This window comes from Barbatula barbatula (genome assembly GCF_947034865.1).
Source record: "Barbatula barbatula genome assembly, chromosome: 19".
NCBI classification, from domain to species: domain Eukaryota; kingdom Metazoa; phylum Chordata; class Actinopteri; order Cypriniformes; family Nemacheilidae; genus Barbatula; species Barbatula barbatula.
The window spans coordinates 8,442,674-8,458,505 of NC_136782.1; the positions used below are offsets into that span (position 1 = coordinate 8,442,674).

The 15,832-nt window shown below is 37.2% G+C and overlaps 1 protein-coding gene across 1 annotated transcript in view; it reads left to right on the plus strand.

Annotated features, from left to right (window-relative positions):
- Positions 1-15,832, plus strand: part of cadm2b (cell adhesion molecule 2b) — a 176,869-nt gene that overhangs the window by 111,753 nt on the left and 49,284 nt on the right. Inside the window, exon 2 of the mRNA XM_079481726.1 lies at positions 7,505-7,531. Coding sequence (XP_079337852.1) covers positions 7,505-7,531 — 27 coding nt within the window. The remainder of the gene's footprint in view (positions 1-7,504; positions 7,532-15,832) is intronic.

Below are 15,832 nucleotides of genomic sequence, written 5' to 3' on the forward strand. Positions count from 1 at the left end.
TGTACACTACGCACACCATACTATGGTTAAACACAGAAATGTCTATTGTGTAAATGTGTACAAGAAAATGTCTATTGTAAAGTATTGTAATATTTTGTAACTTGTAATCTACAATTCTGTCTCATACAGTATCTGTCATGTCATGTTGGTCAGAACTGAACCATAGTTTTTCACCGACTGTTGCGCTTGTGTATGATGTTGAGGGACAATAAAGGGATTTAATTTGAGCATTTAATTTGAACAAAAAGTCGTTGCATTTTATTTTACAGTGCTTTTTTCATGTACAAGTGATGTAACACTTCACCATACGGTTTGATTATTTAAAGTATTAAGTTTGTTCTTTGTTGGTTCAAATAATATAAATGCTTTAAACAATGCTAAAAGATACAAATTTAGGTTTTAATACTGGATTAGTTAAAGTTGAAACTTAATGAAGATTAATAAATGATTAAGACTATTTTTTCACTCTCTGTGAGGTCTGTCAGTAGATCGGGTAGCGATCCTCCCATGTCAACTGATGTCAACTTTATTAGCCGAATAAAAGTCACTAAAACGTCGTAATGTGCGGCTTTGAAACTGTATTTAGCCTAGAAATGCATACTTTTTCATTATTTTAGTTTTGAGTTTTCTCTTTTTGAGAAGAATCTGCAAGCTGTACATATACATGATAACTCCGTGTCTGATTTGCGTCTGTTTTGAGCTCAAAACTTAAAGAAGTGAACCTTAAACTGAACTGTTATATAACATTTTATCTATGCCTTAATTATGTTGTAGTTGCAATGAACAAATTATTTTTATAAGCCAAAACAATGTATACACATGTTTTTATTCTGTTATTGTATCATATCATCTTTTAATGGTTTTCTCCCAAAACCAACATTGTCCCACACAAACCGATACCTGTCCCACATTTGGTTTGTTGGGTGATGGTCAGCCTAACTTCAACCGATCAGCACTTCGAAACATGAGTTACTTGTGGCCAATGTCATCAGTGTCGTAGACATAAGTCAGAGGTGAGCAGTAGATGCAGTGCTGACGGGCCGTCATTCCTCTGGGGAGGTGTCAGATAAGGACTGCAGAAGGTTGAATACTCCATTACCTGCAGGCACCCTCATATCTGCATGCTATGTGCTGCAGGGAATCATGCAAAGCGAGCTTAATGTCAAAACTCTTATTTTGAAGTGGCAAACATGTTTCGGAAAAAAGACGGCGTCTCGACAATTTACGTTGTGTTTGGAGACGGTGCCAGATCAGTGGCACCGTTTCATCAAAACCTAGGGCATTGCAACATTTCCTCTGGCCATACAACAACCACGTTCCAAAAAAACGAAACCATAAATTGTACCACATCATATCTAATGTTAAACAAACCGTGTACAAGAATCTACGAAACTGAATGAATGCAGGAACATGCACAAAGACAACGTTTATTTGGTGGGAGTCTAAGATATTGGCCAACCCAAAAAAAATGTATGAATAGCAAACAGGATTATATATAAAACATGACTTACCTTGTCGCAGTGCAATTTTGTGGGAAAGGCCATTTATAAGGCTAAAGCTGTGAGGGTTATTGACATTTAGCAAAAACTTCTTGTAGTATTTATTTTTAAATGAAGCCTTTTTCTTATATTTTGCATTCACATCAGTGTATTTCATGGGAATGTTTTCTACCAGTATGTGATTCAGATATTTGGGCCTTGTAACTATATTTCGTTTTAACCTTTTACCAATTCATTCATTCCAATCTGCCCTTTAAGCGCTACTCTAGCTATGATTATGCGGGAAACGAAAAGCGTTAAACGTGCAAGGTGTTAAACGTTCCCATGGGAAGCGGCGAGGTGTTTATATGGGGTTTCTCCTGCTGCTGGAATTGTGTTCGGCGTTGTCACTGTAAATGGCCCCGGGCGTCGGCCATTACTTACAGCTCATTCTTCATTAATAATACAGAGATGTTGAATTATTCACATGCCGTTGGCCACAGGTGAGGAGGACATCATGGGGTGACATTGAGCAGACTGTCACTTCACGCACTCGAGGATGTTGTGGGTTGAAAACTCCTGCTCTGTTGGCATCGGTTCTGGGCGAGTTTAGAATGTCAGGTGACTTTCCCTTGGAAGCCATAAGGACTGAAATATTATTAGTGACACTTGCTAAATTTAGAAATAGTATTACAATCGCTCATACTTGGGGTTAAGGATTTGAACAAATCTAACTGTTAGTGTTAAACATAGCTAGATACTCAATATGCTTGATTTGCGCTACAGACGTATATACTTGTTTAGGTGTGTTATTACTTCTCTAAGGGATCGGTTTAAGGATTTTTTATATTTATGAAAAAAACGTTTTTTCAAGATGCCAAAACACTGCGAAGTTTTGAGGAGATATAAATTAGCAAAAAATTAATTTTACGGGTGTTAATGTTTTTTTTTATTGATTTTTATTAAATCAATATTACACATAATTTCGAACTATGGTAACTTTTTCGTGTAGTGTTATTAACACTTGTTGCATTGTGTTAGTTTCGCAATCGTAAGACCACACTGTAAAATACATCTATTGGATTTTTCACGTTTTACACACATTTCTTTTTAAGTACAATTTACTTTATAAAGCAGTGTGCAAAAACAATCAAAACTAGACAAAAACTAGCACAATGACCCTGAGCCAACACTTTAATAAATAAAATCATTTTACATTAAGATTTATAGCTGGTCAACACAAACCAACCACTTTTAACCTGCAAAAAAAGCCGTGGCAAAATGCAACCCACAGAGAGCTTGTACTGTACACCTATATACGACCTACACACATTATAAAAACAGTCCATAATGGGACATCTATGTGTATGTATCTGAACGGTGAAACGTAAAATAATTATCCTTTAGACTTTCATTAAAGGAGTTGCCCAAGCAACTTCTGGAAATATCTTTCTTTGGTTACTGTTTTTGCTTTATTCATCCAAATGTGTGTTGAAATCGATGTAATGTTAAAAAAACGTCCAGATGTAACATTTAATCAAATTCTCATTCAGTCAGAGCAGTTTTGCTGCAGGAAAATGTACTGATACATAACCATCAAACTCATATTCTGGGATTTGTAATGTGGTAATACGGAACACATAGAGTGTTTTCTATCTCCTTCGCCTCAGACATTCGGTGTTATCAGGACGGAGAAGGCCTGCTTAAGTGGGCACTAGCCGACTGCTGATTTCAGTTACTCTAGCAGGTTGTGTCCCTGGGGAAAGCTTGGAAATCTTGCAATATTGCAAAAGTTTTGAGGCACAGCAAACAGGCAGGGTAGCGGCTCTGGTTATGAGGGCTATATTTAGTTTTACACATGTAGTCTCCAGCCAGCCTTATTCGAGAATGCTGAAACAGGGAATGCACACTGTTCTATCAACCAACATCACCGATATGACTAAACTTCTTGGAATTAAACAGCAAAACCTTTAGGCTTGGCTGTGATTCTGGTTCAATACTCGGGAACGGCGAATTCACACAAACGGTTCAAGCTGCTCCTGATAAATTCTTTTTTTTACCCCCTTGGCCGGGGAATGATGGGTTACTTTTTGACGGGTGGTCAGTCGCAGCCAAAGAGCCAAGGGGACTCTCGGTGTTTGGCAATGTGAGGTATGATTCCACCATTCGCCCGGTGAGCTCACCGGAGGGCGAGCCTATAGAGTGCCTCTTTCTCTCAGCTTTGGAGGACAAACCCTTTCTCATGGTTGGTTAGACTAATCACCGTGGGGACCGACTCCCCCCTTCTCTTCGCATCGCCTGCAGGCAGGTATCAGAAATAGGCCCTGCCAGAAAAAGCACTGGAGAGAGAGATGAATGCGTGAGAAGGGAATTCAGTCTCCATGAACATGCTGAAAGAGATCGTGTGGTTACCACGGCCCACCACAGTGCACCACAGGACCAGAGGAACCTCCAGGAGTGAAATCTTGCTAATTGCCTCTCTTTTACATTTGAATAACTTTAATGTACAGGTTCATGTGTCCGTGTCACAATTTCACCCCAAATCCAAAAGAAAATATAAAAAAATATATTTAATAGGAGGGAATAATTCCTATTTTAAGGGTCATCACATGATCGTGATAATTATGCACGTGTTGCTCCTCAGTTCTTATTATCGAAAAGCGCCTGGATGTGTTATTTTACTCTACAGTCTTTTTTATAAAAAAACTACTTTAATTAAAATACAACAAAGCTACCATGAAGTAAACATCTTCCAGTTAATTTTTTATCACATTAAAATTAGGGCTGTCATTATATCAGATTATCACCATATGATTATTGTGACCAAAATAAGTCACTTTAATAAAATTGTAATATCCATTGAAATGTTTTTTTTATAAATAAGTAATGTTAATGAAAGCGCTGTGGAAATCGCTAAACTAAACTCATGATTCACCCTCAAGAATTGAGTGCAGGGAGGTGGATAGAGAGTTACAAGTGAGACTCTGAAGGCCACAATTTAAACGGGTGCTGAATTATTTACTATATTCAAATATGTGTAGTGTTAATATGATTTTGATATAGGCCTATTTATTTATTGACATTGAGTCAAAGAAAAAGTCATTATCTGATTAACAGCATCTTCATTTTGTGAATACATGGTCAAATGCAATTGTTAAATTAATTGGAACAATTATAAACTTCAACAAATGTAAATAAAAAACTTGTTGCCTTGGAATTATAAGGTTCTATATTTTTGTCACAATTAAGTTATTCATATATAACTTTTTTGTGCCAAGTTATTAATAACCTGTAATGCTTTTTCTTTCTGTTTTGGTACTTTTTTGTTATTTACAAAGTCAAATGGAATGCAAAAATGTGAAGCTCATAATGCATACTGGACTTTAATTCTAAGGCAATGGTATTTAAAATCGAGAGCTTCCTGAGATTTAGCACATGTTGAGATTAAATAAAGATTTGGTTATTGGCATATTTTGTAGTAAATCTTAAAAATGAAAAATGGACCACGATCTAATACCTCGACAGGTTTTGACTTTGTGATGAAATATGACCTGGATATTTCTTGACAGATGAGATTTCTCCAGACAGTGTGTGACATGAGGGCATTCCCCACAGTGTCGAACCCAACGCAAACCTTGAAAGACTAATCGCCATTTCACACGAAAAAATCCAATGAACTGTAATTATCCAATTCATGTTTCTGTGATTAAGGTGAGGTGTCAAACAGGACTATTAATAATTCATGTTCACAGACAGCCCTAGGAATCTCTCTTTGTAAAATGCGTCATGGATCTGCTTTACGGGTTTGTCATTTTTTGAGTTCTCTTTATTTGCCCACAATTCCAACAAACAACCCAAAAGGTAAAAACGTAGAGAAACATTCCTAAAGCGCAGCAAATAGAGTTCGATTAGGAACGTTTGCTCTCTGGTGGATCCTGGTATCTATTGATATTGTTCTCAGGACCTGGCAAATAGTCTGACTTTGTCAACGCTATTAGATGTCGACACTGTGTGGAGAGTCATAGATTAATAACTTCCATGTAGACGGGAGGGTGGGGGGTGTTTGGGGAATGGAAGAATGAGAGATATTAATGGGTGTGAAAATCAGCGATGCCTTGGTCGAGACGGGCATGCCAGTTCACAGTGGGTTGAGCCATATGGGGTTTGGGGGCCGAGAGATGTCATTTGTGCTGGGTCAAGGGTATTTAACTGACAGTTCTGGTGTACATTTTTCCACCATAAGTTTTTTTAACCGACCGGACATCTGGGTTTTAAAAGCAATTGGTTGTGTACGACAAAAGCTGTATCTTCCAAATTGCTGTTGTGAGAATTAAATGACAATACACAGTGTAATAAATAGAAGCATCATTCTGGCTTTCCCAGTGGCGCTGGTTTTGTTTTGCTTTGCCACCAAAGGGGCTTCAAGGCTATTTTGGTAACTGAAGAATTATTTACCTTAAAGGTAAATGACTGTTGTTACGATCATTGTGCAAGAACCCGTAAAATGACAAAGTTCACAAACGTTTCTATACGACGGCAATGAAAATATGTTAATAGCAAATGGAGACATTGATTTGCTCAATTTTGCTGCTTTTCTACCTAAAACGAAGTTGTGAACTCCACTGGGTCTCTCGAGTTATAAAAGAGCAACTTCTGAACCATTAAACTTAGAGATTGTGTGACTTCTTTGGTTACGCACCATCTTTCCATTGTTGTATTCATCAAAGAGCAATATAAAAAACTTTCTTTAATTTGAGGATAATCTATATTTAGAGCGCATTCCCGTTTTTCATCTTCTGCTTCAGCATTGTGGCACATGCAAAAAAATCTACGTTTGACTACATGTTGTCAAAGTTGGAAAAGTTGTCAAAAAGTGTTCTACGTAAATTATTCATGACCTGGAATATATTGCCTCGGAGTAGAAGCAAGCAAAAGCATTTACATAGGGGTTTTGTGTCATTTTCAGCCGTGTAACGAAAATTGTTGCGGTGTCACTTCAGTTCTTAGTCTCACCTCAGAACACTTATGTTCCATATTCATATTGACAATAACGGGTTGCATACGATTATTATTCAGCCGGGTCAGTTAAAGAAGTCTATACAGATGGCGCATGCTATAAAGTCTGTTACGCTCCTCATCAAGGCGATGTTTATGGCAGGCAGCTCGCAAAGCAGAAGGTCAGGCATAATGAAAGCATTAAGCTTATGCATTCAAACATGAGCAAACTTTAAACTCTGAAAGAGAAGAAAAAAACATTGCATTTGAAAATGCATCTAATTGTGACTTGCAGTGATTCTTTTGTTAAATTCGTGGCAATGAATCACTATTTACACATTTATCAATATCTATAAATAATGCCTTTATATTAAAATCAACGAATGTCTATCAATAACCAAATAAGCCTATCACTGACTTCTAGTCCACGAGCAATGTATTTGACGGTCAGATTTGTCCGTCATTGGTTTATCAAAGTGATAGTTCACCCGAAAAGGACAATTCTGTCATCATTTACTCACCCTCTTGTCATTTCAAACCTGTATGACTTTCTTTCTTCCGCAGAACACAAAGGAAAATATTCTGAAGAATGATGGTAACCTAACAATTTCAGTACCCATTGACTTCTATTGAATGGCCACAAAACCAATGCAAGTCAATGGGTACCGCCATTGCCCATTTACCAACACACTTCAAAATATCTTTAAATGATAATACATTTTGCAGACCAAAGAAGTCATACAGGTTTAAATTGACAACAGGGTGAATAAGTGATGACAGGGGAACTTTCACTTTAAGTAATGGTCTATGTACATATGGACAGCTTTGGCATTGACAGTACATTACACTCAGCCGTTATTTGCAATTATTGATAGCCCTAGTTTAAATATAAGTATTGCATAACTTAAGGACTGATTTCTGTATTTCATGTCGTACTGCCTTGAGACATGTTAATCACTTTACATTTTTCTCTCTCCCTCTGTCTTCGTCCCTCTTTCTCATCTTCACACCTCTCCATTTCATGCTCTCAGAGGCCGCAACGAAAAACAAAGGGAAAGGTGAGTTATCTTCTCTGTCTTTGTGGCCGGATGATTTATATTGAACACAGCTTCCAATAAACAATGTGCCATTCGGCCTCCCCTTATCTCCCAGTGGAGCCCGAGATGCATTTACATATCCTCTGGCTGCGAGAAAGCAAACTCAGAACCTTTGATAAATTGGTCCTAGGAATATCCATTATGAGCTGAATCCACTCAACATGCTTCCTGGGTTTCTAACAAACCTGGACCGCACGTTGAGGAGAAAGATGCCATTGTTGCGTTTTCTACAGGGTTTGGTCGGCAATGTTAATGCACTTAAAGCTGAAAATGTATTTTCTTGTGTGCGTACAAATTTGTAGAAACTTAGAACGTATCAATTGTTAAAAGTTATATTTTGACATGACATCTCATGATAACAGTTAGTCCTGCTCCTATAGTCTGATTGGACAAGCGCTATTCCCAGACAACTGAAGTCTGAAAGCATATATTACAGCCGAACTGCTGGCAGACAAACGCAGTCAGAGTTGCAGAAGTCAAACACTGAAATGGCTTTGCCCTAAATGAGCAGCTGAGCAAAGAGGTAGTGGGAAAAAGGTCTTATTTTGCTTGAAATGGAATGGCATGAAGCCCAGGCAGTTGACGTGGTTCACAAAGGACAGCTGGTGATCTGGGATGACAGCAAACCGCTTCACCTTCAGCTGAGATTTGACACTGTGAGGGATTTGGTTTGAAAAGTCGGGGAAGTATTAACTTGGAGGATGGAGGAAGAGATGAACGGGGATGTGGGTGGACGTCCGTTGTGATGTGTCAGAGAAGCACACAAAGATTCTTGCATTGTGAGAGAAAAAACAGCTCAAACTCGTTCTAGTGTGGCTATAGGGAAGGTGAATGGGTGTCAGGACTGACAGAAATTTGCAGCGACAAAGTGACCGGAAATTGTTTATTTTGGATGTGAAGTGGCGAATTGAGGTGACATGAGACCATCTGTGAGTTCAGCTTTATGGAAGAGAAAGACAGGAAAGCTCACTTCATCTGCCACTTGATCAAATTGGATACAGGAGTCGAGTAAGGACACCTGAAATGATCTAAATTTGTTTATGTCCGTTATAGAGATAGGTCAACTAAAAAATGTTGTCTTTATTTACTTCCAAATTTGTGTGATTTTTTTTTTTGCAGAGCACAAAAGGGGAATATTATTAAGAATATTTTGGCCACATATACTACATGTCGTGCTATTTTTCTATTGGAGCTTGACATCCAGAGCGCTCATTTACTTTCATTATACAGAAAAGAGTGCTGAGGGTATTCTTCAAGGAAAGTCACTTTTTAAGTTCCTTGGAAGAAAGGCCTACCGTTTTGCAACTACAGTACATAGAGTAAATGATGCAAGAATTTTCCATTTTGGATGAACTGAACCTTTAATTTGGTCTTTCACTTTCTGTACAGCCTTGGAAATACCACTCCAAAGTATGTTTAGTTTTTCTGAATATTCTATGTGTTTAAGTTTATGTGTTGGCTTATTCTGTGAATTAGTGACAACATTTCTCCCAAATGAAAATATTGTTGTTTTTTGCAATTATTTGCATAAAAGTGAAATGGGAAAAATATCAAAACAACAAATAAGATGCTGTGGTTGCAAAACGAGTTTATGTTAAAACAACACGATACTAATGTTTTTTAGTATCTGTTCAGAAAGGATTTGCTGTTGGTCGGATGACTTCATATTGTTGCGATTTCTTCTGTTGAAATTCACTGCACTTGAATTGTCACAATAAATGCATTTTATTTTTTCTCCATGGCACAGGAAATCTTTCCAGACAATGGCATTTTCTGAAATCTCTGAAAAATCCATGAGTGCGGTTTACGATTGTCAGAACGATGCTGTGGTTAAGTGCTTTGGTTGCAGTAGTAGAAGAGTTTCTATAAAGTGACCAGGTGTGATGTATGCAGGTTGTTTCTGTTTAGAAATGTTGACATTTGAGAGGAATAATTCGATCCAAAGCTTAAACCTGCAGTTTGTAATGCCAACACAGAAATGATGAGTTGATATTTTTCATCTGATTTTTATCAGAATTGCATCTGCGGGTTTAACCCAAAAAGTGCCTGACATTTTCAACAATTTCACACCGCTGTGAGGTGTTATAAGCAAACCTATTAGCATTCTGAGCTGCTTTCTGGTCTCAATGTATTTTGGGCTCACATCTCTGCTGTCTCTTTAAGGCAAGAGAAAGGCACTTTACAGCTTTTAAAGCTAGAGAGGGGAAATGCATTCTCTGTACTCCTGCCTGTTCTCTCGCACCCCATGGCGATAATTTACTGGCAGGGATTGTACACAGCCCTACCATTAAAAGTGGTGGGGTGTATATGTGTGTGCGTGTGTGTGCGGACGGGCTGCGTTGCTTTACTTTTGTTGCTCAGCAGTAATTGCAGCAGGGTTTACCCACTCATCCCGATCAAACTATTAGTGCATAAGCAAACATTCTGGTTATATTTTAGCTGCGATCAAAACACCGTCTATGCCACACTTTCCTATGAATAAAAAAACAGTACAGCATCCTAACAACTATTCATAGACCATTACTGTAGATGCTGCAGATAGATAATAAAGATGCTGTTAGGTTTATTTGTACGTTTTGAGGTAACTTTTAGCAGGTATCACCTTAAAACAGCCATACATTATTATTATCAGTCACCCTTTATGTTTGCTGGGTTTTGCAAATATCTTACCAAATAAAGTGCTTGTCATCTTTGACAACACAGGGTTTATTCATTTGAAAAAGTTTTACCATTTCCCGGAAAAACAACTTATTCAGACATATTGAGGGGTGAGAATCAGAGGGGCGTACGTGACATTTTGTGTGAAAAGGTGATATATACAGTATATCAAATGAAAGCCCTCAATGAGCTATTAAGTGAAATCTTAATCTGTTTTGTTGCACAGACTGATAAAGTTAAACAACAGCTGAATAGGTAATACAGACTTTGTGATTTATTTTCAGTATTTATTTGAGTTATTTTTTGCAAGGTTTAAGCTGCCAATTTTTTAATCTCTGTTTGAAACAGGCAACTGCCGGTTTACTTTTGTACTTATGTTGTAAGCGTTGATGTCAAACTTACATTTCCATCAAATGTACCTGTACCTTCAACTTAACTAAATGTACCAGACAACGTAATGTACCTGACAACTGTACCAGACAGTTTGTGAAAAAAAGTTGTGAAAAAATCGAGGCAGTTTGATGTAGCTCCGTTATTCTCTCTCCTCATGAGGACAAACTCCTGTCCAGCTGCAATAAAAAAACTATAGTTCCTTGATAAAGAGAGTGCCCTTGTAATGTTTATTCTAATCCTGCTCTTTGAACAAGTTAAAAAGTCTAATTCTGTCGTTCATGTGTTCTGTCACAATATGTTAGGCTAGCCTCCAGAGTTTTAGTATTATACATAATTAAGCTGAACAGTTAAATATTTTAATCTCCTTAATATACCTGAAGCATGCACCTAGCACTAGGAAAATACAAGTATCGGATCTGGACTCGGATTAGCAGATACTCAAAATTTACTGACTTGGATCGGATCGTGGGGATAAAAAAGATTTGATGGGGACATCCCTTCTAATTATTATTAAAGTTCAAACACATTTTTCTTAACAATGTTTAACCAAATAAATTAACAGATTGCCACTTTAACATGTATAATGTTTGTTTCTATGGCTATATCCAGTGCTTAAAGTGGTACGTATTACCAATCCAGTACCTGCACTTCTCTAATTTTATCTTTAGCGTACTTTCTGTATTTCTTGCGTACTTCTCACATGTTGCCAGTAGGCCTACTTCGCCAATTCGAGACAAGGTGTCATCAAGGTGTGATTCGCTAGAGCCATGGCGTTAGCATTAGCCTTTACGCTTTTTGAATTAAAGATTACAGGCTTCCCATTTAGGGTCTTTGGCACTGAGCTACCCAATTTCAACAGATTGACCAATTTCATTTCAGCCAATAAAACCAAAGAAGACCGATAATTCAGCCAATCAAATTGAAGAGGACAGACGGGCGTTAATGACTGTTCCTGTGTAGTGAGATGTGAGAAGGCAAACATAACAAACCTAAAGGTTTTACAATAAAAATGATAAATGGTAAGATTTCTTACCATTTCTTCCTAAAACTTATCTTTTGTAGGGATGTGCAAGAATGTTCGAACATTCGATCCGCAATAACTTTTCGAAATTTAAAAATGCTTTTCAAATATTGTAATTTTCACAAGAATACAAACTGTGTCACCGCAGGGTTAAGTTACGGCTACAGAAGACCTTAGAGTTGTCACATCTTATTTAACGCTTCTTCTCTTCATCTTTAATGGTTTTATAATATACAGAAAATATAAAAAACTCAATTGTGCGTGTTAAAAATAAATCTTTGTTCACTCAGATCGCAAGCTAGTTTAAATATTTTACGTTTACTCACCGGACGCCCGGATCGCGTTTTACGTTAGTTACATTACTTAGGGCATAAAAATACCAACTTAATATTAAATTATTATCAATTCATTTATTACCATAACTTGTTTGGAGCGGTTGTTCTTTGTTAATTCATATTTGTTTGTTGAAGTTCAAATAGGGTCATCGCCTTCAGGTTTCAGCCTGTAAATACATTTGTATGGCTGCTTTTTTGTTTGTTTTAATACGCACTGTAATTCCTTAGTGACCTTATATGAAATAAATACATTTATTGATGCAAATGCAATGCGATGCTAAACAAGACAGACACTCACCATGAACGATAAAGAAAACAATATTTATATGTGGTGGTGATAAGCAGGATTAGTAAATATATTTTCGGATGACGGACGGTCACGTATTAAACAGGGTGACTAGCACTACAATGGCTCCGTCTTTGTTGCGGAGTATTTTTTTAGGATCTTTCCATTCGGCATTGAGGTTTCAAGCCCGTTTACTTTATTTATTATCAACATTATAAACAACAAAGCCTTGACAAGATATTCTTGTCAGATCTGGGTTTTGTTACCGGGAGTTAGAGCAGCGCATTTTCTCCGCTCTCTGCTTGTTTTTCTTATCAAGAACATGTAAAACAAAATAAACAAGATAACCATATATCACAGACTATTAATATACATTGTTTTTGTTTGATTTTGATCCGCGCAGGTTTAAATGCAGTTTGTATTTTTAATTTTTTTTCAACATTACTGATTTTTCAACATTAAAAACAACTATTAACAGGATAGAATATTAATGCGTTATGAATATTTAAAGATAATAATAAGCTTGATGTGAAATTTTGATTAAATAAAAACTACTTATTTACTAACTTTATTTACATAAACGAATACTTAAATTAACATAACATGAATTCTGCTGTTTTGAATGAAACTTAGGTGGTTTGTCACGTAATGTAATGTGTGTTTGACTTGACATGCCTAAAACATAACATATATGTTTATAGCATATAAGGCATTAAATATGACTGTGTATATTTAATTAACTGAAGACTGCAGAACTATTATCGCAGGTAATGAAATGACAGTTTTCATACATATTTGTAATTTAACATTATTGAATCAGTTGTTTGGCAAATGGTTCCTTTAGTCAATAAATATGTTGTACCAGCGATTTCCAAATAGTGTTTTTACATTTTAGAATTTTCAAATGTGGTAATAATTTGCATATGGCAACGTGCACAAAAGAGTACTGGAACCTTCCTTTTCCCATTTCAAGCACTCGCTATATTACAATCCCTTTGTGTTATGTGGCTTGCTTTTTCTTTTTCAAGTTAGGAGGTATTTACCATTTTTAAATGTTTGCATCTCAAAGTCTGTTTTTTAATAAAAGATTTGCATGACTCAAGTGTTTCTTGAGCACAATATTTCTAGGAACACAGGAAGTGTGACGACTCCATTTCTGAGCCTGCAATAATTTCTGATAAATCATTAACCAGGATTGATCCACTCACAATAATCTGTTTTTTGCTCTTATGGTAATTACCTATGGATTTTATAATATATTCTCAAATTGAATTTCAAAAGGCTGTCGCAATGAGAAATATAGCAAACAGAAAGAAACAATAAGATTAAATGTTAAGTTTTTTTTCCTAATGACAATTGTGTTCCAGTATACAGCAGTCTTCCGAGAAATCCATCACATTTATGGAACACAAAATTGAATAGGGTGCATCATATAAACATGATTTATTTCTTGTTTATTGTGAGCTGGATGTTTACCTTGAACCTCATGTCTCAGTTTTTTTGACCCGTCGTGGTACCAAAATTGTTCTTGAACGCCTCTGTATGGCAAGTGTTCCTTTACTCCTGCAAGATTTCTACTTGTGTGTTCCAAAAATAACTGCATACAGGATTGGAACAACACGCAAATAATCATTCAGTGTTTATTTTTAGGTAAACAATTAAACCTTTTCCTGAGTCGGGAGGCTCCTTCATGGGCAGTAAAAGACTTGAATGAGCTTCTAATGCATCTTTTTTCTTTTTGAAAAGATTTAGATTCAAAACCAGAGCTTCCCCAGAGAAACAGCTAGCTCAGTGTTCACACGTTCTTTCCAATTTAACTAAGAATTTGCCGTTTTATGTGAAAGAGTGGCCTGAAATATTACGCCAGCCCTTCCTCCCCAGGGATTCGACTAGACCCTTATATCCCATTGTAGGCTGGCACAGCAAAAGCCTCCAGTCCTAATTAAATATTTTCATCTTCGGCCTACTCTATTAGCCTTACTCCCCAAACATCTCAGCAAATAGGCCACGGTTACTTTCATGGTCAAGCGATTAATTAAAACATGTGATGTTGCTGTCTATTCAGTGATTAATAATTAGGTTGTCAACTTGGCAGTCTGTATCCCTGTAGTTTTTGTGTCCTTTCTGTCTTCTTCTCTCCTTGTCGGACATGATGTAGGGATGTCAGAAGTTTCAGTGCTTTGGAAATTAAGATAGTTCTAGTGTAAACATAACAAAACTGTCCGTCTGGTAGATGTACAAAATACATACAAAACAGTCCTTCTGGTAGAAGTACAGAATACAACTCAGTTTGGTACAATTGGATTGACCATGGACAAGAAAACTTAGCATTTAACACAGATCCAGGATTCGGAAGTAGAACTTAGACAGGGTCACCTGGCTGAAAATCTCTTTTCACAGAGGTTTTTGTCAAAATGAGCCTTCATCCTACTCTGGGCAGTAGTCAAGTGAAGCTTAGCATGACTCTGGGCTTTGTGAAGTTTTTCACGAATAGAGGTGAGATAAAGCATCAATCGAAACAGAATTCTTATTTAACAATACAGGCCAAACTACCTGCTGTGCAAAGTTAGTATATTTTACAGCCTCGCTGCACTTTACCAAGGAAGGATCTGACGCTTGAGCAATAGCCAGATGTTCTCTATCTGCTTTCAAATTCTTTACTGTCACATCAAGGCTTGGAGTTACAGACAATACACATTCCAGAGGATCTGAATCATTAACCAAAAAGGAGTTTGAAAGATCCACAACTTCCTCAAACTTTTTGGATTGGCCATGTGTAACTGCACAGACAGGAAATGCAGTTGGAACCTTCTCAGACAGGTTAGGCTTTTGGGTATCTGCCGGGTGGCAAGACACTACTGGTCTAGGAAAAACTGTGCCACCTGCAAGGTCATTCACTAGAATTAGTTCTATACCTTCAACAGGTGGCTGCTCACGTACAGATAAACAGACAGCTCCTCTTACAATACCAGAATCCAGGTATACTCTGTTCAAAGACACATTCACAAAGCACATATCAATCCCACAAATTAGTACATCATTACCAGTAAATGTATCTGGTGAGAAAGGTAATATATCTGCGGATATAAAGGACTAAGCTGCTCCTGTGTCACGCAAGATGGTTATGGGTTTAAAGCCTGAATCAGGAGATAGAGAGACTTCAAACAAGAAAGGTTGATAACCATCTGCTGCTACAGCACTCACATTACCAGGTTTTTGGACAAGAGCAACATTTTTAGGCTTGGAAACGGCACTTTTCTGTTTGCAATCCACAATCAAATGGTTTGGATCGAGACAATAAAAAGAAACTTTTTCCATTAACACTGGGTTTACGAATATGTCTAGGCACGGCTAACAGATTGAAAAAAAAACACGCGGTACTTGAGTTCTGGGAGATGGGGTTGACGTGAAAACAGTACGGTGTGTCAACACGAACTCATCTGCTACAACTGCCACTTTAGAAAGTAAAGACATTTTCTGCTCATAACGATATTTGGGGGAATGCAGTATTTGAAGATTAGTTCCTGCAAACTTTCCATGGATGAAACCTTGCTGGCTAGACACCACTT